At 45.7% G+C, this 23,275-nt stretch overlaps 1 protein-coding gene across 10 annotated transcripts in view; it reads left to right on the top strand.

Moving 5' to 3' along the window:
• Ermard (ER membrane associated RNA degradation) overlaps positions 1 to 22,565 on the top strand; it is a 39,600-nt gene extending 17,035 nt beyond the window's left edge. For 6 of the 10 annotated variants that reach the window (XM_015498666.2, XM_048805761.1, XM_048805766.1 and 3 more), the window contains 9 exons: positions 530 to 559; positions 1,903 to 1,971; positions 3,245 to 3,418; positions 14,679 to 14,762; positions 16,333 to 16,409; positions 17,038 to 17,163; positions 17,556 to 17,774; positions 18,696 to 18,809; positions 20,796 to 22,565. In XM_015498666.2, the coding sequence (XP_015354152.2) occupies positions 530 to 559; positions 1,903 to 1,971; positions 3,245 to 3,418; positions 14,679 to 14,762; positions 16,333 to 16,409; positions 17,038 to 17,163; positions 17,556 to 17,774; positions 18,696 to 18,809; positions 20,796 to 20,952 (1,050 nt within the window). In that variant the 3' untranslated portion in view covers positions 20,953 to 22,565. Of the gene's footprint in view, positions 1 to 529; positions 560 to 1,902; positions 1,972 to 3,244; positions 3,419 to 11,656; positions 12,283 to 14,678; positions 14,763 to 16,332; positions 16,410 to 17,037; positions 17,164 to 17,555; positions 17,775 to 18,695; positions 18,810 to 20,795 lie in introns of those variants that run through there. The other 4 variants (XM_048805763.1, XM_048805762.1, XM_048805760.1 and 1 more) reach the window with 4 other exon arrangements.
• The last annotated feature ends 710 nt before the right edge of the window (positions 22,566 to 23,275 follow it).

Genomic DNA, 23,275 nt, shown 5'->3' with positions numbered 1-23,275 from the left:
TTTTTTCAATATCTATTTTATTATTGCCCTTTGCCATATCATGAAGTTCTATTTTGTTTTTTGAGCTCATACAGACCTAGGTTAATGTTTTGCTGATCAGTTCTATTTTTTGACTATAGAGTTTTTAAACATTGCAATGGAGATTTCACCTGTAAAAAGTTATAAGGCCTTTACTATAATGTTATGTGTTGTATGTATTATATTATGTGTGCACACTTGTGTTTTGTGTTATATGTTTGAATGTACGTATGTCCATATATCATATATGATGAGCGCTCATGATAAAATGGATCCAAATATTTTTTTTCACGTGATTTATATGGTTTAATTTCATTTTTTTAAATAACATGATTGTTATTAATAACATGTTTTTAATAACATGATTGTTTGCCCATAAGTATTCTAGATGAAGGTCATTTTCACCAGATTTCAGTTTTGTGGCATGACCATAACCTTTTCTACTTTGAATAATGTTACTTTATTATATTTTGCTTTAATCATTTCTCTCCATTTTTTCCCTTTTCTGCAGTCAACAACTCTTTATACTACCTTTGATGAAGTAAGTAGCTAGATTTATGTGGTGATTTGGAACAAAACATTCTCTTATTTTAAAATACAAATTAAGATACAAACACAAACATAGAGATTAGCCCCAGATCACGTTTATAGGAAAATGTTCATAGTGATAAAAGCATAAAAATCTATGCTAAATTTAAATTAACTTTCAGGCTGATGTTGAGACCCAGAATTACTAATCCACTTTCTAAAGTTACCAGAATGCAAAGTTTGAAAATGCCAAGGGATATTGATATTATTGGCTGCACTTATTTAGAGGCTTACTTTGTGTGTGTGTGTGTGTGTGTGTGTGTGTGTGTGTGTGTGTTGGAGCGGGGGCGGGGTGGAAGGAACCCAGGGGAACTCTACCACTGAGCTATATCTCTAGCCCTTTGTATTTTGAGACAGGGTCTCACTGAGTTGCCTGGGCAGGCCTCAAACTTGCAATCCTCCTGCCTCAGCCTCTTGAGTTGACATGATCACAGGTATGTGCCACCGTGCTATATGCCACCGTGCGCAGTACCTGGGAGGCTTGCATTTTAGATTTCAGGTTAGCTTTGAATTTTTGCATGTGGAACATACCTCATCTACTACTATGTGTTTACATTGTGTGCTGATGCATTTAATCTGCGCATTGAGGGATGTGATTCTAGAGCAAAAATCTAGAATGGTAAGAAGCACAATTAAAAGTATCTTGTGTGGCCCGTAAGTATTGACACTTTCTATGTGTGAGCCCCGGTGGTGATTCTTTTGCCCCTGGAATGTGGCACAGATAAGGTGGTTGGGAAAGCCAAGGGAAAGCCAGAGGCAGAGCTGTGCACCTGCAGGTCATTTGGCCTGAGACATGACCACTGGGTTCTTAAGTGTGCAGTGGAAGTTAGAAAATGGCTGCTCACCTCAGGTGCGTCCCATTGGTGAGAAATTTGCTGTGAACTTCAATACGTGATGCATTTGATAAAGAGGTGTTAGATGGTAAAGTTGGATGGTAAAGTCAAAGCTGTATAAGGTCAGGTCCATAGTTCTAGGTCAGGGTCATTGGATTTCAAAGTCCACGGTTAGTAAAGAGTGATTTAGGAAGTGACCAATGGGTGTGCAGGCATGTACAAACACACAGAACTTGCAGTCAAAGAATGTACCTTCAGTATTTAACATGCTATATTAGTTTCAAACAAATCAAGTGAATAAGGGCAGTTTTAAAAACAGCAGCCACTGTTTAGGAAAATTGTTCTTAACCAACATAATTACTTTAGGAATACTGATATTTTAATTGTATGTGTGGGTGTATGAATGAGACTGTGCCTATATGTGTGGGTGGTTCAGTTTAACAGTTTATTTTGGGTGTTTTAGATATTGGCAAAACACATGAACGATGGCAGAATAAATCAACTTCCTCTTTTCCTTGGAGAACCTGCTATGGTAAGTATTTGACAGTTTCCAGCCTAGTGACTTCTGCTTATGAACATTTTCCACTTCTCTAGTCTAGGATTAAGTCATTTTGCTGTGGTGCACTCTAGAACAGATCTGAGCCACACTGAGCCCAGCCTTGACCTGTCCCAGACCTGGCTGAGCCATGTCTCCATCCTGGGCTGTGTTCTGTAGCCTGGTTATTCTTGTCCTTTTGAAGGCCTGCTAACTTAGCTGCCATGTCCCAAAGCAGTATTTGCATTTGGTAGTTATATGTATTTGTGCTGTAGAGAAAGTAAAATATATGTGTAAAATATAACAGTAGATTAAAAGGATTGATCATGGGGTGAAGAAGAGAACCATTAATGTTTTAGAGTTGTTTTCTCCTTTCACTGTTTTGTACTTTAAGAAGATACTGTAGGGTCTGGGGATGTGGCTCAAGCGGTAGCGCGCTCGCCTGGCATGTGTGCGGCCCGGGTTCTATCCTCAGCACCACATACAAACAAAGATGTTGTGTCCGCCGAAAACTAAAAAATAAATATTAAAAAGTTCTCTCTCTCTCTCTTTAAAAAAAAAAAAAAAAGAAGAAGAAGAAGATACTGTAATGACTGCTTCAGGCTTTAAGTAGATATGTATTCTTTTCCACCTGAGAGTTGGAAGATCTAGATTCCAGTTTCTGGGTTCATGATGCTCTTCATCCATTCCTACTTTCAGACAATTTCCCTAGCATATCTGGTACTCAGTTCTATCCTGAGTCTCTGGGACTCCATCGGCAGCTTGCCCAGGACCCCTTTCCTTATAATCTGAGTGTGAAGCCTTGGGCATGTGCTGCTACAGTAAGAAACAGCTGTCTGTATCGCTCAAAGAGGGAAGATTGGTCAACAGAGGAGCCCAAGGGAGAGAGAGGAATGAGGAGGCACTAGAGAGCTGTGCTTGTGCACATGAGAGCCGAGCTTTCTTGTGTTTAAAAGTTTGTTTCCAAATGCTGACAGTCTAGTTCCCTTCCCTGAGGAAGGGTGAGAGTAACAAAGGTGAGAGTTCCATCTGCCCCTTGGTACTTAGTTCTCAGGTCCTCTCAGACTCTCTTGTCTGTGCATCCTGCTTGGTGCCTGGACAGTAGGGCCCTCCCATGACAATCCAGCCCTACAGCTTGATGAGCGCAGTCCTGGAGACCCACTTTTCCTATCATTCCACATGTGTAGGCGCGGCCCGTGTCTGCACCTTGCACTTGCTTCCCCTTCTGCCTGGAATGCTAACAGAACGTTTCCTCTTTATATTTTGTAAGGAATTTCTCTGGGATTTCCTGAACCATCAGGAGGGCCCCCGTCTGCGAGATCGTTTGAGCCATGGGGAGATCGACTTACTTGAGTTTCCAAGAGAAGCAGCAAGTCAGTTACTTGCCTTTTCCACAGTACTTGTGCTCAGATGTGCTGGTGAAGAGGAACTGTCAGCTTTTAAGGTACTGCACAGGGAAGAAGGTAGTTAGAGTCACTGTCACTCAGGAATGAAAGAATGTAGTTTATTTTTCAAGTGTAATTAATTATTAATAATCTTTTTATTGTTATTATTAGAAGCACAGCCAGCCATTGGCATCCACGTGCTTTCTGTGGGCACCCAGAGTGGGTCATAGGAAGGTGTGTTATGTTTGTAACTGGCATTTTTCATAAAACGTGCTTTGCTATCTTTATTCTAAAGTATTTTTTGTCACCTGTCTGGTGTTCTGCTTTGTCAGTGGAGCATCACTCATCCAAGCTGTCCTTGGTGGCACATGGATTATGACTCTGCTTGACACGGAAGGTTCCTAAGGAGGATGCTGAACTGAGCATCAGTGTGCATGCAGGCACCTGTGTGAGGGACCTGTAGAAACAAAGCTTTGAGCCTGGCATTCCTTTCCTTTTTTTTTTTAGCAGTGAAAATTTAATACGTTTTTATTATGGAATAATAGAGCCAAAGACCAAGTAACATAGTAAAATGAAGGCCCTTATACCTATCTTCCTGAAGGCCTACCCTAACCCATATTTCAGGGGTACTGGCGATTGAAGCCAGGGCATTTGACCAGAACTTCATCCCCAGCCCTTATTTTGAGATGGTCTTCCTGAGTTGTCAAGACTGGACTCAAACTTGAGGCCATATGCACACATGAACTCCATTAGAAATTTATAAGAAGCTTTTCTTGAGGTTCTGGAGATCAAACTCAAGGCCTCATGCCTGCGGGGCGCACTCGAGCCTTACTTCAACCCAAGAAAGCTAATGTGTTGTGCATGTCAATAATCCCCTGCCTACCAAATTGCCACTGGGTTTCAGGCAATAAAATCTGTACGTTTGAGGTGAAGAACACAATCGTAAGAATAAATCTGGATGTCGTGGACAGGCCTGGTGTCCTTCACCAGCTGCATCAACTCTTTCTGAACCTGGTCAAATTTCATGGGGTTGATCTCAGTCCAAAAACCCCAGAGGATTTTGTCAAAGCTCTCTAGAGGGGCAGGGTACTTCACTTGTTGGCAGGCTAGTGGTGTGCCTCAGCAGGTTCTTAAGAGCAGTCAGGGGGATTTGGTTTCCACAGAAACTGAAGGTTCTGAGCTGGGAACAGTGACCCAGAGCTGGTGAGATGGCATTTAGCTGGGACTCTGTTAGCTCACAAAACTCTAAGACCAGGGTCTCAAGGGTGTGTGCCACCTTATCCAGCAGGACCTGGAGGGGCTCAGGACTCATATCTTTTACGGAAAAAGAGCTGAGGTACAGACACTTCAGTTGATCAGTGCTTGGACACATGGATAGATGCTTTAAATCCTTCTCCTTGAGCAGACAACCTCTCAGCGAGAGTGTTTTCAAGGGAGTCTGACTCCCTTCGTGCTTACAGGAGGATTTTGTGCAGCGCTCTGTAGAGGAAGAAGACGTTGTTCACATAGAGTTTGTGGAGGTTTTTCACCTTCCGCAGTTGAAGGCTGAATCTAGGGAAAACCACCTGTTTACCGAGTGGCTGGTGAAGACTTGCGGGCACAAATTGGAGAGATGGAGGATGCGAAGGTTCCTCATCTCGATCAGGCAAAAACAAAAATGTTCCATTATTTCTCGAGTCCAGTGCTGAGCATTCACCTCCAGTTCCTGCACGTAGTACAATGGCAGAGTCCTCAGGAATTTAGAGAGTTTCAAGTAGAAACCCCCGATCTGCAGCTTCTCGCAGTATATACGGACCACCCCCTTTCTCTCTTCTACCCACTCCCTGAGGCTGCCAAGGAATCTTTGGAAGACTTTGTCCAGATCGAAATCTATGAGGATCTTCAAGTGTGGCTTCAGGCTCTTTGGCTGCATTTCTCTCTTTCCTTTGGAGACGTGGCTTCTTGTGAGCAGGCGCCCAGTGGGGCTCTGGACCACTCATTGGAGCAGTCCTGATTCACTTCCCGAAAATCGATTGCTTTCAGTTTCCATTTCCTGGGGTGAACGTTTTGGGAAATCAGCAAGTTTAGCCCATTCAGTAGGGTTTTTAAGGCCTTCACGTCACTTGTCTTCAGCAGGTACTCCACAGGCAAACAGGCCAAGGGGCAGGACAGCACCATCTTCTTTAGCATCTCCATGTGACCCCCTATTATAGCCTCCTTGTACAACTGCAGGGTGAGCACCCTGGGCAGGTACTCCAGATTGGGGATGGGCAAGGCCTTGTTGCATAGTACGTTCTGTAACACCAGGTCCTGGAGTGTGGGTCCGGTCCTGATGCTCATCCTGTTGACTCCTATCTGCACGTCTGGATGGAATGGTATGGCTCTCCAAGTGTCAACAGATCCAGGCAGTGACTCTTGATCCAGGATTCTTTCAACATTCCTTTCCTTTCCTTCCCCTTTCACTGGTGTGTATTGGTCATGCAGAAGGTGGGTTTCCTTGTGGCACATTTGCACATGCACATCTTTTGATCAGGGTCACTCCCCAGAACCTCCCTTACCTGCCCTCCCTTCCCTGCCCCCTTCTCTGCTCTAATGGTCTCCCTTCAAATTCACGATGTCCATTTCCCCTCTAGCTTCCATGTATGGGAGAAAACATGGGAAGTGTCTTTCTGAGTCTGGTTTATCTCACTTCACATTCTCCAGTTCCATCTATTTCCTGCAAATGATATCCTAATTCTGTTCTTCTTTATGGCTGAATAAAACTTGATTGTTATATATACCATTGTCTTTATCCATTCATCTGTCTGCAGACATCTAGGCGGATTCCATAACTTGGCTATTGTGGATTGTGCCTCAATAAATACAAGTGTGCAGGTATCTCCACAGTACATGTTAGTCCTGTTTTTACTTTTTGAGGAACGTCTCTACTGATTTCCATAGTGGCTGGGCTAATTTAGCTTTCCAGCGACAGTGTGTTAGAGTTCCTCTTCCCTGCGTCCTCACCAGCATTTATTGTTTTTTGTATTTTTGTTGGCTGCCATTCTGACTGGGGTGAGGTAGAATCTCGATGTAGGTTTTTTTTGTTTTTAATTTTTTTTGTAGTTGTGTAGGGACAAACCATCTTTATTTTATTTGTTAATTTTTATATGGTGCTGAGGATTGAACCCAGTGCCTGCCACATGCTAGGCAAGCGCTCTGCCACTGAGCTACAGTCCAGCCTCATTGTAGTTCTGATTTGCATTTCCCCGATGGCTAAAGATGAAGATTTTTTTTATATACAATTTTTGCCCATTTGTACTTCTTTTGAGAAGTTTCTATTCATTTGCCCATTTATTGAATGTGTTATTTGTTTCTTTTGGTACTGTATTTTTTGAGTTCTTCATATGTTTTCCAAATATTTTCCTTCCTCAGAAGATAGCTGACAAAGGGCTTTCTCCCCTTCTGTACGCTGTCGTAAGCCTGTTGTTTCCTTTGCTGTGCAAAAGGTTTTTGATTTGATGCATTCCCATTTGTCAATTATTTCATGAGCCATTCAGAAAGTCATTGCCTGAGTCTGTCGAAGGGCTTCCCCCATTTCCTTCCAAGAGTTAAAAATTTTCTGGTCTTACACTTAGTTCCTTGATCCATTTCAAATCGAGTTTTGTGCAGGGTAAGAGATAGGGATCTTGTTTCATTCTTCTACATGTGGGTATCCACTTTTCCCTGCACCATTTGTTAAAACTGCTGTCTTTTCTCCAACACCTGTATTGGCAACTTTGTCAAGAATCTGGTGACTATATCGGTGGATTTGTCTCTCTCCTGATTTATTCCATTAGTCTTGGTGTCTGTTTTTATGCCAACACCATGCTACTTTTGTTATTATGGCTCTGTAGTGTATGGGATCAGGTATAGTGATGTCTCCAGTATTACTCTTTTTGCTCAGGATTACGTTGGCTGTTCTGGGTCTTTTATGCTTCTGTATGAATTTTTAGATTGTTTTTTCTAGATTTGTGAAATATGACATTGAAGTTTTGATGGTATTTGCATTGAATTTGTGGATTGCTTTCAATAATTTGCCACTTTACAGTATTTTAAAATGTTTTTGCTAATGTATTATAGTTCTGTGTAATAGAGGGATTCATTTTGACATAAAACAAATGTGTTTAACTTGATTTGCTCCATTTCAGGCTGCAGTACTTCCCCTTTCCCTCTCCTCCTCCCTTCCTCTATCTTCTTCTTCCTCCACTCTACTAGTCTTCTGTTATTGTTTAGATATGAGGTTTACCCCCAAACTTATGTGTGAGACAGTCCAAGAAAGTTTACGGGTGAAACAATTGGGTTATAAGAGGATTAAGCTGATCAGTGCATTAATTCTGAATGGATTAACTGGGTGGTAAGTGTAGGCAGGTAGGATGTGGCTTGAGGAGGTAGGTCACTGGGAGTGTGCCTTAGGGTGTGCATTTGTCCCTGGTGAGCAGAGCTCTTTCTGCTTCTTGATTGTCCTTCCTGAGCTGCCTTCCTCCGCACACACTTCCTCCCAGGGTTCTGCCTCACCTCAGGGCCAGAGCGGTGAAGTTGGCCATCTGTGAACTGAGACCTCTGAAACTTTGAGTCAAACAAACTTTTCTTTGTTGTTCTTGTTGGGTCTTTTGGTCACAGTGATGAAAAACTGACTAAGGGAACTGGGGATGTGGTTCAGTTGGTAGAGTGCTTGCCTTGCATGCACAAGGCCCTGGGTTCAATCTCCAGCACCACCAAAAAAAAAAAAAAATCTAAGACATCTTCCTTGTATTTATCACTGTTGTTTTAGTTGGTGCATTGTAGTTTTACATAAAAGTAGAATTCATTTTGATATATATATATACAGGTACATAGCTTATTTTGGTCAACGCCTTTTTTTAATCTCTTTTATTCTTTTTACATAAAGGTGACAGTAGAGTGTGTTTTGACGTGTTTGTACATACACGGAGTATGACTTACTCTAGTAGGACCCCATTCTTGTGGTTGAACACGATGTGGAGTTTCACTGGTCATGTATCATATATGAACACAGGAGAGTGATGTCCATCTGTCCTACTGCCCTTCAGTTCCCATCCCCTCCCTTCATTCCCCTTCTCTGCTCAGTGCTCTTTCCTGGGTCTCATTCTGCAGCTCCTCCCCTTTCCCATGCTACCTCCTCCCACCTCTGTCCCTTTCTCTACTCCAAGGTTCTCCTTTCCATTTTCCCTTTTTTTTCCCCTCATTTCTCTGGCTTTGACCCTGGACGTGCTGAGTCTGCTCATCTCACTTACATGATGTGTATGACCTCACTGTGTACACACCACATTTTCTTTATCCCTTCATCTGTGGATGGGCATGCAGGCTGGTTCCTTAACTTGGCTGTTATGAATCGTGCTGCTCTAAACCTTGGTGTGCACCCATCACTATAGTATGCTGATTTTAGCTCTTCCATTTTAACAATATTAATTCTGCCAATGTATGAACATGGGAGGTCTTTCAATCTTCTAGTGTCTTCTTCAATTCCTTTTTCAGTATTCTACAATTTGTTTAGTGGTGTTTTTTTTTTTAACCTCCATTAGATTTACTCCTAGGTATTTGATTTTTTGAAGCTATTATGAATAGAATGGTGTTCCTGATTTTTTTCTTAGCAGATTCATTATTTGTGTATAGAAAAGCTATTGATTTTTAAATTTGGTTTTGTATTCTGCTGCTTTGCTGAATTTGTTTATCAGTTCTAAGAATCTTTTGGTGCAGTCTTTAAGGTCTTCCTTATGTACCAGTAAGGATAATTTGACTTATTTCTTTCCTGTTTGTATTCTCTTTGTTTCTTCCTCTTGCCTAATTGCTCTGGCCAAAGTCTGATGAGGAGTGGTGAGAATGGACCTTCTTGTCTTGTTCCTGATGTTAGAGGAAATGCTTTTGGTTTTTCCCCGTTCAGCTTGATAGTACCTTTGGGTTTTTCAAATATAGCCTTTATTATGTTGAAGTAAGTCTATTGTATTCCTATTTCTTCAGGGTTTTTAACATGAGTGGGTGTTGAGCTTTGTTGAAGGCTTCTTCTGCATCTATTGAGAAGATCATGTAATTCTTGTTCTTGATTCTGTTTACGTGATTAGTAAACTTGCTAATTTGCTAACATTGAAACATTCTTGCGTCCTTGGAATGAAACCTTCCTGAATGTGGTGTGTGATCTTTTTAGTATGTTGTTGAATTCATTTTGCAATGATTTTGTTTTAAGGATCATTGTTTCTGACTTCATCAAAGATATCTGTCTGTAATGTTCTTTCCTGGATATATCCTCTTCTAGTGTTGGTACAGGATGATTCTAGCTTTGTAGAATGAGTTTGGAAGTGTTTCTTGCCTACCTATTTCATGACATAATTTGAGGAGCATTGGTGTTGGTTCTCCCTTTAAGGCCTGGCAAAATGCAGCCATGAATCAGACTAATTCTGGGCTTTTTTATTGGGAGATTTTTTTTTAATCGCTTTAATCTCCTTGCTTCTTATTGTTCTCCTTAAATCTCCTTAAATATTCTATGCTCTCTTGGTTTAATTTTGGTAGGTTATATGTGTCTAGACATTTATCCATTTCTTCTAGATTTTCCTATTTATTGGAATATAAGCTTTCAAAGTAGTCCTTAATGATCCTCTCAGTTTCAGTGGTGTCTGTTTGATGAAGATGCAGTTTTTTTTTTATCCCAGTTTTGTCTCTCATTTTATTGATTTGGGTCTTCTGTCTTTTTTGGTTAGTTTAACTATGGGTTTATCAATCTTGCTCATCTTTTCAAAGAACCAACTCTGTTTCATTATTCTTTTGTATTCTTTTATTCTCTCTTTTACTAATGTCGGTTCTCATTTTTATTATTTCTTATAGTTTTAGAGTTGCTTTGTTTTTCTAAGAACTTAAGGTGTTTCACTAGATTATTTGAGACCTTTCTGATTTTTTTAGTGTAGGCACTTGTAGCTCTTGAAGAGGGAAATTTATAGCTATTTTTATAGCTAAATTTTCCTCTTAGAAATTTATAGCTGTGTATTTATTACTTTTGTATTTATTGCCTTTGCTGTATCCCACAGATTCAGGGATGTTGTGTTTCTGTTTTGTTTGATTCTAAGAATTAAAAATTTTTCCCTGATTACTTAAGTGACCCATTCATCATTCAAAAATGTATTGTTTGATCTCCATGTTTGTGTATATTTTCTGTAGTTTTTCCTGCTGTAGATATCTAATTTCACTTAATTATGATAAGATGCAAGAAATTATTTCAATTTTTAAAATATTTGCTAATTCTTACTTTATGGCCCAATATATGATCTGTTTTGGAGAAAGTTCTAAGAACAGCTGAAAAGAAAGTATATTCAGCCCTTTTTATTTTTTTATTTTGAGGCTGGGTCTCAGGCAGCCTTGAACTTGCAATCCTTTGGACTCATCTTTCCTGAATAACAGATTACAGGTGTGCACCACCATGCCCAGTTTTAAAGTCACACTGTTATTGGCCTATCTGTCCCTTGTAGTGTGTTCCTTATAATTGTTATATCTTCTTGTTGGATGGTCCCCTTTATCAGTACATAATGGTAAATGTGACTTCTTTGTCTCTTCTAACTTTGTCTTGATGTCTGCTTTGTCAGATAAGAAAAGAGCTACTCATGCTGGGTGTCAGATTGCATTTGTTTTCCATCCTTAGTCTTGAATGTCTTTGCTGGTGAGATGTCTGTCTTGCAGACAGCATATCGTTGGGTCTTTTTTTTTATTCTGAAAGAACCATTATGGTGCTGGTTGTGCTATGCATATTTATTCCATGTCAAGATCATCAGGCTGCTTCAAAAGCTTGCATGGAGCTATCCATGTAGTCCTCACCCTGCTGACTCCTGCTCATGCCTGGTAATGGGCCTGGGTGCTGGTGTGTTTTCTGGTGGCTCAGCACTCAGATTGGTCTTTGGCATGGAGGTGGCTTTGTGTGCTGGCTGGGGAGCTGCCACATGCCCAGAGCTGTTAACCCCTTCCTTTCTTGGCACAGCCAGGGTGGCCCTGGGACTCCACATGGCCTCCAGGTTACAGAGAGCTCCTGCTGGTGCAGAGGAGATGGGACCCTGGTGTCACTGTCTGAGTGGGGAGGCCTCCTTGGCATGGGTGATGGTGTGTGTGCATCCCAAGAAGACCTTGGCACGCAGGAAGGAATGCCACGCACCCCAGCAGTGCAGTGCACCCCACCACTCCACTGCTGCTGCTGGGAGACGGTGGATCTAGGTGGCTTTCAGATCTCAGCCATCTCACCGTGTGTGTATGATCTGTACAGCTGCTGCAAAGGCACTCCCCCTGACAGTATCTTCTGCTATATCCAGGAAGATGTGAAGATTCAGAGATTCCTCTTTCTCAAAGCTGCAAGCTTAAGCATGACCTTCACAAGGCAGCCTCCTGCCACAGTTCTCCATTTACAAGTTGAAAAGCGCGAGTGCTTCCCACACAGCCCACTGTCTCTCCAGCAGCTTCTCCAGCCACTTTTCCAGCCAGCTTTCCTCACTTGGTTCCCTCCCCTGCCCTGCCTTGTGCTGAGGAGCAGGTGCAGGTTCCCCCGAATGAGCCCCTTCTTGTTCTCTGCTCTAGTAGCCAGAATCTCGGAATCACTCTGCATCTCTGTGAGTCAGGTGTTGGGTCAGGGTGGGCCTCCGTCAGCCACATGGGCAGCTCTTCTGCAGCTGTCTGGGCTCTGAGCTGAAGGCAGGACACACAGCCTGACTCTACCCTCCGTTCTGCCTCTTCCCATTTCTCTACTTGGTATTTTGATCTTTGGTGTCTGGAATTGTTTTAACTGCCTGTTGGAGTCTTTTGCTCCATGCTTTCTGTTTTACTGTTTCTGTTGGCTTCTTTTCCATTTTCAGTGCATACTGCTTATTATTTGTCTTTCGAATTTGACTCTTTTCTCTTTGGTGTTTGCATTTGGGTTATTTTTTTTCTTTCTTTATTTGTGTGTGCTACTAGGGATCTGGGGATTGAACCCAGGGGCACTTTACTACTGAATTACATTCCCAGTCCTTTTGTATTTTATTTTGAGACAGGGTCTCACTAAGTTGTGCAGGCTGGCCTGGAACTGGGATCCTCCTGCCTCTGCCTCCTGAGTCCTTGGGGTTACAGGTGTCCACCACCACACCCAGTTGTATCCCAATCTTGCATACTTCTTTGCTTTCCGGAATTATAAATGCAGTCATGTCTTCCCTACTGCTTTTACTGCCCACCCCCACCTTTACATCTTTTGATCCAAGTGGAATTTAGTTCATCTTGGGTGTGACGTAGACAATCTAGCTTTACATTTTTTTTTTTCCTTTACAAATCGCCAGCAAGTCATCTGACACCATGTAGAGCATCAACGTCTTTGTTCTTTGTGCATCAAGCTCCATTTCTGGCTAAAAGCTCTTGCCTTTGTTAAAACTTCATGATGCAACCTAATATCTGCCAAATTAATCTCACATTACTCTTTTTTCAGAAATTTCTTGCCTATTTTGTAGTCTCTCCATGTGAACTTGTGCAGTCAAATAAACACAAACCCAGAAAACAACAGAAGATATTATCTTCTGATAGGTTAGTCCAGAAAAACCGATACCTACGTTTCACGGTGTGGAAAACCCCTCAGTGACCCGGAAGGAAGTTCTAGTGTTCACACCCGTGGTGAGCCCCTCATGTCCCGAGATTCCATCTGTGCAGCTTCTCTCTTTGCAGGTGACCACTCAGGCCTACAACTCCCAAGTCCTCTTTCCTGTGTTTTCACATTCCATATTCAGTCTTCTGTCTTAAAAATACGTCCCAAATCTCTTACTCCAAGCCACCACCTGGCCACCCATCTTCACTCTCCCTGGAATGTCGCTGGTTCCGACAGGTTTCCACTTCCTCCCGTTTGAGACTAAAAGGCTCAGGGGTCACTCCAGGAAAACTGGGCTGACTGGGCTGTGCAAAGTAACCCCACAAGAGACACAAAGACCTTTTTCTTTGGGGTCGCTGTGACGGCTCCTCTGACCTTAAGGGTCCGCAGGAAGAGAGAGAGCGAGAGCACGCGCTGACCCCTTTTATTGAGGAGAAGCTATTCAAATGAGGCGAGGGGTCAGGTTTCAGGGGGCTGAGTCTATCTTCATGATGTCCACTGTCAGCAGGTTGACTGACACCTGGGTAGGCCACACCCAAGGGCACAGTAAGAGGAGGGGACACACACAAGGCACTTCCATGGAAGATTCTATCCTAAACAGAGCAAGGGGTTATATTACAAAGGAACAGGTGAGCGTAGCTCCACCCATGGGGCTGTAGCAAGACACACCCATGCACGAGACACCGACCCTCAGACCCAAGAAGGGTGGGGAAGGCTCTGCCACATTTCTGTGACTGAGCGCCTCAGCACCCAGCCGGGGAGTGTGACCCAGTCACGTGCAAGGTTGGTCTCCCACATTCCGTGATGCCTTCCTTCTCTTCTCAACGCAGCAGTCACATCCTCCTGCACACGTTCTTTCCCTCTCCTCCAAAGACTCTCCTGTGCCTGTGTGTCTTAGAACAGAAGGCAGGTGCTCAGGCAACTTGTGAGACCCTGTCTCAAAATAAAAAAATTTTAAAAGGGCTGGGTTCAATTCCTGGTGTTTTTATAATTTTGTTGCATTGTGGACAGAGGATGTGGCCTTTGTATGTTATCACGGTTCTTCGGCTCCATTTAGAATCATTTCATGCCAGGCACAATGGTGCATGCCTGTTGTCCCAGTGGCTCAGGAGGCTGAGGCAGGAGGATTGCAAATTCAAGGCCAGCCTGGGCAACTTAGTGAGAACCTATCTCAAAATTAAAAAATTTGAAAAGGGTTGGGGATGTGGCTCAGTGGTAAAGGGCCCCTGGGTTCAATTCCTGGTACCAAAAAAGGAAAGAAAAAAGAAAAGAAAATCCTTTTGTTAAGTATGAGTTGACTATCAGGTCCAATCTATTTTTTTTCTTTTTTGAGAGTGGGGTGGGGTGGTGTCTTGAGGATTGAACTCAGGAGCACTTGACTACTGAGCCACATCCCCAGCCCTATTTTGATTTTATTTAGAGACAGGGTCTCACTGAGTTGCTTAGCAGCTCGCTTTTGCTGAGGCTGCCTTTGAACTTGTGATCCTCCTGCCTCAGCCTCCTGTGCTGCTGGGATTACAGGTATGTGCCACTGCACCCGGCCCAGGTCTAACCTATTTTAATGAATAGTTTTACTTGTTTTTATTCATACCTAATGAAATGATTCTAAATGAAGCTATTTGAAAGAAGATAATGAGGAATTTAAATTCTAACTTACTTATAATTAAATATAAGAAAACTGAAAACCTAACCAGAAACTGTAACTAATGTCTATTTTTTTCCTGAACTAGGAGGAAGCAGCAATAAAAGGGCTGTTTAGACTTGCAGAAGGCTACAGTTCTCGTTGCCACCCAGCTTTTCAGCTTAAAAAGCAGGTACGCCAGATCCAGGGTGCCTGGGAATGAGCGTCTGTGTAAGGCTGCTCCTTCCGCCCAGCCTTCAGGGCCTGACAGCCTGTGGCCATGATGCCACTTTATGGTCACAGCCTTTTGCTTGTTGGGAAAGCTCAGCCACGTGGCTCCCTCTTCCTGTGACTGATGGTTGAGAACGATGGTAGTGTGTGTCTCGGGATGTTTTAGAATCAGATGTTGGGAGTTGGGAAGTGTTGCGCACAGAGCCCAGCAGCCGGTGGCAGTGTGTCATCTGCCCAGGGAACCGCTTTTGTCAGTGGGGAGGAAAGCTGTTTTTCCTCTACTCTGAGCTTTCGTTGACTTGTAAATTCAGACAAAATTTTAAGCATTTCTGCCAGGAAGTCCGAGTTGGGGAATTGGCTAGGTGCTCTGTTCTCAGATGGCAGGACATGAGGGTGGTACAGGGGACTGGGTGTCAGTCCTGTGGCCCCCCTCAGGGCAGCTGTGAGATCAGCACATGACCGGGCAGGGACCCTTCACAGAGCAGCCTGGAGGAGCGGGCCTTGAGGAGGCCAGGGCAGTGAGAACAGCTTCCTCCCCCAGAGGACGTGAGCGTCACCAGCATCCCGTGCCCTTGAGGTGGGGCTCAGCCTGAGTGGTGCCTGACGGGCGTTCTGCCCGGTTCCTCTGAGGCCATCCTGCTGCAGCCCTGTACCTGTCATGCACTGTGCTCTCCAAGATGGCCCTGCAGAGCCAGGGGTGCCGGAGCCTGCTGCAGGGCCCACCTTCAGAGAGCGGGTGGAGGGAAGGCTCCCTAGGGCAGGCTTAGCCCTACGGCCTGGCACTGGCCACAGCCTCTCAGGTCTCGGTTGCTTTTGCTGTCCTTTTCCCTGGCCCTCGGTGGCCTCTTCCTGTCCTCACGGTGGCCTGCTCGTGCGCTCTCTTGATCACTCGCTTTCCAGTCTGGCCCACGGTCCTGCGCCCTGTGCTCTGGTGTTGCTGTGGCCCGGTGTCACCACATTCTGCGTATCAGCAGCTTCCTGTCAGTTTGCTGAGTTTTGTGGAGAGAAATTAGAGAACTTTGCTGAGGGATTCATCGTGTGCCTTCAGCTGGGTGTCACTGGGCTGTGGTCCCCTTGGCTTTGCTGGACAGTGTCTCTCCCAGGAAGCCTGGAAGCTGACCAGAGGTCTCTAGGGGCCCTGAGAATCAGTCCCCAGGTGATGGCTGCTTCACCCAGAGCCAGGGCCACGTGGGCCCCTCTCTCCGCTTTGTTGTCTTGGACACAGACCAGTTACCAAGCTGGTGCCAGCTCAGTGGAACGGACATAGGTCCCACATCTGAACTGAGGGTGTCAGAGGGATCTGTGGACATGTCCACAGCCATCCAGATGTTCACTACCCACTACCCTCTGGTGTAGGTGTCTGTCCCTCAGCTGGATCTACCAGATTTCTGAGAGCCCGACCATCTTAGTTTCAAATGTAGAATCTGTAACAATTTTACAAATCATATTTTCTAGAAGGTGATTTAACATCTGTGACAGTTGAAAGCATACTTTCTAGGATATGGTTGTAAGAAAAGTACGTTTCCTCCCAGGTGCTGAGCTGTGGGAAGAGCATCGGGTCTTGGCCTCTGCTGCCTTTCCCGGAAGACCTCAGTCAGGAAGCAGCCAGGTGCGTGCCGTCCTGGGTGCACAGTCCCTGTGGCTGCCAGCTGCAGTGGGCACCACCAAACTGTGGGGACTGGGACCATGGGGTGTGGCTGCCCTCCGTGGTGCCACAGGCATGCGAGCCCTGGAGGCCTTCCTGCCTGCAGTCTCTCCAGCAGCACAGATCTGGAGGCGGGTGTGTGGTGAAGACGTGATGCCCACCCAACACTGTTCAGTGGACACTTAGAAAGAGGAGCCTGGAACTCAGGAGGAGGAGTGGAGGAAGTGTGCTGTCAGGACCACAAGGCGCCCTCCTCTGTGGACGCCCTCCTCTGTGGGACGCCCTCCTCTGTGGGACGCCCTCCTCTGTGGGACGCCCTCCTCTGGGGGCCGCCCTCCTCTGTGGGACGCCCTCCTCTGTGGGACGCCCTCCTCTGGGGGCACCCTCCTCTGTGGGGCGTGTGGCTACGCGCATGCCATGTGATGTTGTGTTTTCTATGACCGTGGCTATTTTCATTTTATATTTAGGGAAGCTGAGTTTCAGGTTTTGTAAGTTCATCACTCGTTGAACACTGAGATAAGTGCTTTTCACAGGCACTAATGTGGGCATTTTAATTTTTGTAATGTGTCTTTGGATATTTTCTATTTTTTAGATTGGAGGGTAATTCTGAAGCAAATGCCTGCAACTCTTTAATTACAAAGATTCTGCATGAGCTCTTTCACCACATGCCTGAGGATCACCTTGCTTTCCGTGACCTGGTTGGGCTTCCCACCGAGAAGTGAGTGCCTGGACCTCCTGGGGACTTGGAAGCACCCTGGGCAAATTAGGGCTGCAAGTGGGGGGGCTGTGCTATATTGGGTCTTAGTGGCTAGGTCGTGTATTGGAATTTCACATTGGGTTGGTGCCCCTAGAATTATTAGGTGAGGCTTGGTGATCTTTAGCCAGTCACAGTGTGTCTGTTGACGTCACAAACACATCTTCTGCTCACACATTAAATGGTACTCATCTCACATATGCCACAGGCCCAGCTCTACCAACATACCAGGCCACAGCCTTCGTGCTGGTCCTTGTCCTTCAGAGGGTGCAGGCTAGCTGGCCCAGGCTGGATGGAGCTGGCAGTGGGGGTCTTGTGATGGGGTGTGTCCCCTGAATTCCTGCTGTTGCTTGCAGGTGGCCCCAGCTGCTTGCTGAGCTCTGCAACATCCACATCCCCACCCTCTTCTGCCCCAGAGGCGTTCTCGAAGTGCTGGTTGTGCTCCGCAGCATCAGCGCCCAGTGCCAGCGTGTGTCTAGCCAGGTCACCACCTCCCTGCAGCTGAGGCACAGGCAGTGGGTAGAGAGGAGGCTGCGCTCAAGACAGCGGCAGAACTACGTGCGTATGCTGAACAGGTGTGGCCACTGCTGCCCTGCAGGAGGCAGCTGGGCAGGGAGGTATCTGCGGATGCATTTGGGATCCCTTCTTGTAGAGAACTACACTGCTTTCTGTTTCAGAATAATCTTTGTACAGATGGGACCTACTTGCCCAAAGGAGTATTTGGGTGTAAAATCTGATAGCATATTAACTGTATTTGTTAGCTTTGTGGTTTCTTCCTTAATAGCATGTCTGTCAGATAATACAACATGGGGCAAGTTTGGGGGCAAGTTTCCAAATTGTGGCTTGAGTGCTGTGGGTGTCCCTAAGCTCGTCCTGGGAATTGCTAGCGCATTGCTTCCAGAGGAAGTGCTCGGGTTATACTCTTACAGTTTACAAGGTAGTGCTGTTAACATCGCATCCCTTCTAAAACAGTATTTTTAAAAGGCTCTACCAGTATCATGGGACAAATAAGGTCTGGCTTTGCTTGGTATTTCTTTGAGTCTGGTGACATTGCAGGTGACATTCACATGTAAGCCACTGATCTTCCTTTTTGTGAGAGCCCTTCTGGGCATGGAATTGTGAGGAAGGTGCGGCAGAGGACCAAGAGCATGGGAGCTGAGCAGAGGCTCTGGGCCCTGACTGGGCTGTGCTGGAGTTCCCCAGCACAGCGCCTGAGGAGGGGCAGGGCCACTGCGGTCTCAGTGCAGTTGTTGGGCAGAGAAGGCCTGGTGCGTGGGCATGGAGGCGAAGAGGGGTGCATGAAGGGTCCACCCAGCCTGACCACTACAGGCAGGGCCTGGTGCAGGGGTTGGGCTCACAGTGTCTGGAAAAGGATCTTCTGAGATGCGATGTTTGGACTTCAGGACACTTGAAAAGGTGTGGAATAGGTGGGACATTCTTATGAAAGTGGAAAACGTGTGTGTGTCCAACCTGAGTCTACTTATGTCTGTTCTCAGCATCAGGCTTCTGTCTCGCGTGCTTTATTTGACTTTATTGCTCATTGCATTGGAATTGGTCAGCATTCACGTCATCCAAAGAAAAGGCACTCAAGAGCACCAGCAGTATCTGAAGTAAGTATGTCCTACTTAGAGGAAGGAATCATGTTTGGGGAATTTTAAGTCATTATCACCCTTGTTGATGACATTCTGTGGTGATTTTTTTTCCCCCTTAGCCTCCATGGATTCTAATGGGCCCTTAGCTGTCCTTCTGTGAAGATTTTGTTGCTGATAAGTTTGTGACCATTTCAGGCTGACACCCAGTGTAGGCACATTCCACAAAATTGCATGTGATTTGTGTGTGAATCCTTTTAGAATTCTTTAGTCTGTGCAGAAATAACTTGGTGTCCAGGTGCAAGCTGGGTGAAGGCTGTAAAAATGGTGTGGCATTGAGAGGTGCAACTCGAGGCTCTGTCTGGACCCACAGCTGCCTCAGGCAGAGGGCTCACAGGCTGGGTGGACCTCAAGGCAGCCCTGCAACACCCAGACAGCTCTTAGATAACTAGCATCATTGTGTATGGCTGACAGTTTCAGATTTGGGAAGTACATTTTTCAGGACCACCCAGATCCAGGGATCTGAAAGTAGGCTACCCTTGTGTCACCCATTTCACATCCTGAGATTCCAAAGCAGAGGAGGCCCCTGGACATCCTGCACAAGCCACACCTGTGCTTGATGAGCCTCCCTGCACCATCAAGTCCTGGGTACTTTTGTGGCCATGAGACAGTGCTCTGCATGGGCAACATATCTGTGCGTGTTAGACCAAACCCAGGATGCTGACGTGAAGCAGCCCAGTGTGCGTGGCTGTGCATAGTATGGGCACAGCTTGCGACTCAGTTGGGGTACTCAGCCTCAGCACTGTGGGTCTGGGCTGGAACCCGCTCTGGCGTGTCCTGTGCTCTCCGTGAGGTTCAGGGCATGCCTAGCCACCCACCACATTGCAGCACCACTCCCCAGCTGTGACCATCAGAAGTGGATTAGGTCCTGTCAGATGTCCCTGGGACCAGAACCACTGCCAGCTGGGAACACTGCCCTGGACAGAACATCTGTGGTCTTCACTGCGTCTTGTCTTTAACTTCCCTCTAGGTTTAAAATCTCCAAGTTAAAAAGGTATAGAAAAGTTATACTATTTGGGAAACTTTAGGAGAACTCTGAAAAAGTAAAAATGGCATTTATTTATTCCCGTTGATCAGAGATGACTCACTGTCATTTTGATGCACATTTTTTTCCACTACTAGGGATTGAACCCCAGGGTGCTCTACACTGAGCTACATCTGCAATCATTTTCATTTGAATTTTGAGACAGGATCTTGCTAATTTGCTGAGGCTGCCTTGAACTTGTGATCCTCCTACCTCAGCCTCAAATAACTGGGATTGCAAGATATGCCACCATACCCAGCCATTCTTCTTAATGGATTTTTTTTTTTCTTTTTTGGTGTGGTACTTGGGATTCATGCGTACTAAGCAAGTGCTCCACCACTGAGCTACATCTCCAGCCCCTTTTATTTTTCACAACAGGGTCTCACTAAGTTGCTGAGGCTAGTCTTGAACTTCTGATCTTCTTTGCTTAGCCTCCCAAGCAGCTGGAGTTGTAGGTGTGCTCCACTGTGCCCACCTTGATGGATATCTTTAAGGAGAACACTTGAGCATCAGTGGCTGTCTCCAGTGGAAGGCATCTCTTATGAGGAAGGGGCTCTGCACCCCACCAAGGGCCCAGGCATGTCCTTTGTCATCACACATGTCGTGCTCCTGCGCTGGGTCAGTCTGATCCAGGTGGCCCAGAGCCTTTCTGGAATCACATTCCACTACTTAGGAATGTCTTGTCTGGATTTTAGAGAGTGTGAAAAGGAATTTTCATCTTGTAAACTTTCAGATGCCCATCCAAGTGGCATTTGCCTCTCAGCATTTTCGTCTTTCATTCAATTTGTGTTGTTTTTATTTTTTGTGTTTTTTTCTTGAATCTATAAAAATTAAGTGGTATTTAACTTGAGAAGTAATTTCAATAATTTAAGTCATCATTATATTTTATAATGAATAGACTAATTTTCCTCTTTTTTAAACAGGTTCTTAAAGTCGATTTTGCAGTACACTGAGAACCTAGTGACCTATACCAGCCAAGAGAAGAACAAGTGGAATGAAACTATTGGTCTTACACATACAGCTTTGTTGAAAATTTGGACTTTCAATAAGAAGAAACAAATGTTAATGCACTCAGCCTAGAAATCCACAAATGAAGTTGTCTTATGAAGTCACAGTGCTTTTGGTAACAGAAAACACAGTTGAAATAGATTTTAACATCCTTTAAAAGGGGCATCCGGTGGTGAAGTGGATTTCATGGCAGCTTGATCAGGGATCAAATTGTGTTTCTTCAGATCCTCTGGCCTTCTGTGCCTGAGCTGTTCATATGACACTCGGGCTGACCTCCCTGAAACCAAATGTCTGGAGCATGTCCTCATGCCTGCATTGGAGGAAAGGGCATCTGCTTTTCACCAAGCCATTACCCAGAAGCATGTGGCTGCACTCTGCGTGGCCTGCACCTGCTCTTAACAGCCTACAGCTGGTTGGTTGGAGAGGTCAGGTGAGGGCTGACAGGTGTGGGCCCGTTGATGCAGTCCTCAGCTCCTGGGCCAGCACTGAGGAAGGGGCTCCTGGATGGTGGGGTGGGTGGTGAGGCTGGGTGCTGGGCAGCAGGTCTGGTCAGGATCTGGCGTGAAGCACAGCCCCTTCCGTGTTGCTAGCTGAGGTCTGCTTAGTACAGGAACTGGAGGGTTGGAGGAGAAGAATCAGCCATGGCTCCCAGGCTTCCCTGCAGAGTGGTCCAGGCATCTGGGAAGGTCTTGCCTCTTGCTTGGTGCTTGTGGATACACGATGAGGCACTTGTCCTTCCTCTTGGAGAATATGTCCAAACATTCCCAGGTCACTGGCAGCTTCTAGGTAGCACCCTCTGCCCTTTGGGGAGGTCTGTGTCCCATCTCTGGAGTCTGTCTTTTGCAGGATATCCAGGGTGTTCTGTGTTTGCTGTGGATATTGCTCCAGGGGACCATCCCCATGATGCCCTTGCAGTGGCAAGACAGGGTCCTGAGTTCTGGCTGTTTCTGAAGAACTGAGAGGTAGCCAAGCCCTACCTCCGGCCACTGAGCTATGCTGCTGTCTCCAGACTACTCCTGGTAGGTTGGCAGCACAGAGAAAAACCTCTGCTGTGTGCTGTAATTGAGTGGGCGACAGTCCATGATCACCCAGATCCATCTATTTTCTGCACAGGTTAAAGAACAGGTCCTGTAACTAAGCTCTGAAATCCTGCTGGTAGGGCTGTATTGCTTTTGGATTTGCAATTTGGAGGGGAGAGGCCTTTCCACTGTTTCTCTTCTAGACCTGTCTTGGTGGGTCAGAAAGCCAGTGTGGGGTTCTCCCAATCTCTAGATCTGATACAGCCCTGCACTTGGGCTCTGAGGAGGTAGTACTGAGCCAGGCCAGCTGAGGCTGCCGTGAGCCGAGCTTGCCACCTGGCCTCAGCAGCAGCTGCTCATGGATGTCTCTGGAACTTCTTGGAAGCCTGAGAATCCCTGGCCCTCTTTCATAGGAACCTGGCAGGAGAGATCATGGCTACTACAGAGGAAGGAAGAGGGCTGCTAGATGTTCTTTTTTGGGAGGTCCTGGGAACTGGTGGGATGTGTGATGGAGCCTCTTGCTGTGGGTATCTCTGCAGTGGCCCCACATGTGACAGGTTTTCTTTAGTGCTGGGTCATGCCTGCAGGCTGTTCCTGCTGCTTCTACTACACAGCAGCAAAATATAGTCCACAGCAGTACCTGTGCTGCTGTGGGTACCCACTGTGGCTGGTGTGACCTTCATGTCCTTGTGCGTCACCTTGGATCCCTGACATACATACGTGGTTCTGTGTCCTCAGTGTGTCAGCTCAGGGATTCGTGATCCACATATATGGTGCTATGTTCTCACGTGTCACCTTAGACGCGTGATTCATATACGTGGTTCTGTGTCCTCGGTGCATCAGCTCAGACACACGTGATCCACGTACATGGTGCCATGTCCTCGGTGCATCAGCTCAGGGATACGTGATCCACATACATGGTGCTGTATCTTCGGTGCATCAGCACAGGGATATGTGATCCACGTATGTGGTTCTATATCTTCTGTGTGTCAGCTCAGGGACACGTGGTCCACATACGTGGTGCTGTGTCCTTGGTGCATCAGCAGAGGGACACATGATCCACGTATGTGGTTCTATATCTTCTGTGTGTCAGTTCAGGGACACGTGGTCCACATACATGGTGCTGTGTCCTTGGTGCGTCAGCTCAGGGATATGTGATCCACGTATATGGTGCTGTATTCTCATGTGTCACTTTAGACATGTGATCCACATACGTGGTTCTGTGTCCTCAGTGTGTCACCTTGGATGTGTGATCCATGTATGTGGTTCTGTGGCCTCATGCATCACCTTAGACACATTATGCACGTATGTGGTTTTGCGGCCTCGTGTGTCACCTCAGGGACACACGATGTGCCTATTGGATACCTGTTATGCTG

This window comes from Marmota marmota, unplaced genomic scaffold (assembly GCF_001458135.2).
Source record: "Marmota marmota marmota unplaced genomic scaffold, marMar, whole genome shotgun sequence".
Lineage (NCBI taxonomy): Eukaryota > Metazoa > Chordata > Mammalia > Rodentia > Sciuridae > Marmota > Marmota marmota.
This window is presented reverse-complemented; position numbering and strand designations above follow the sequence as displayed.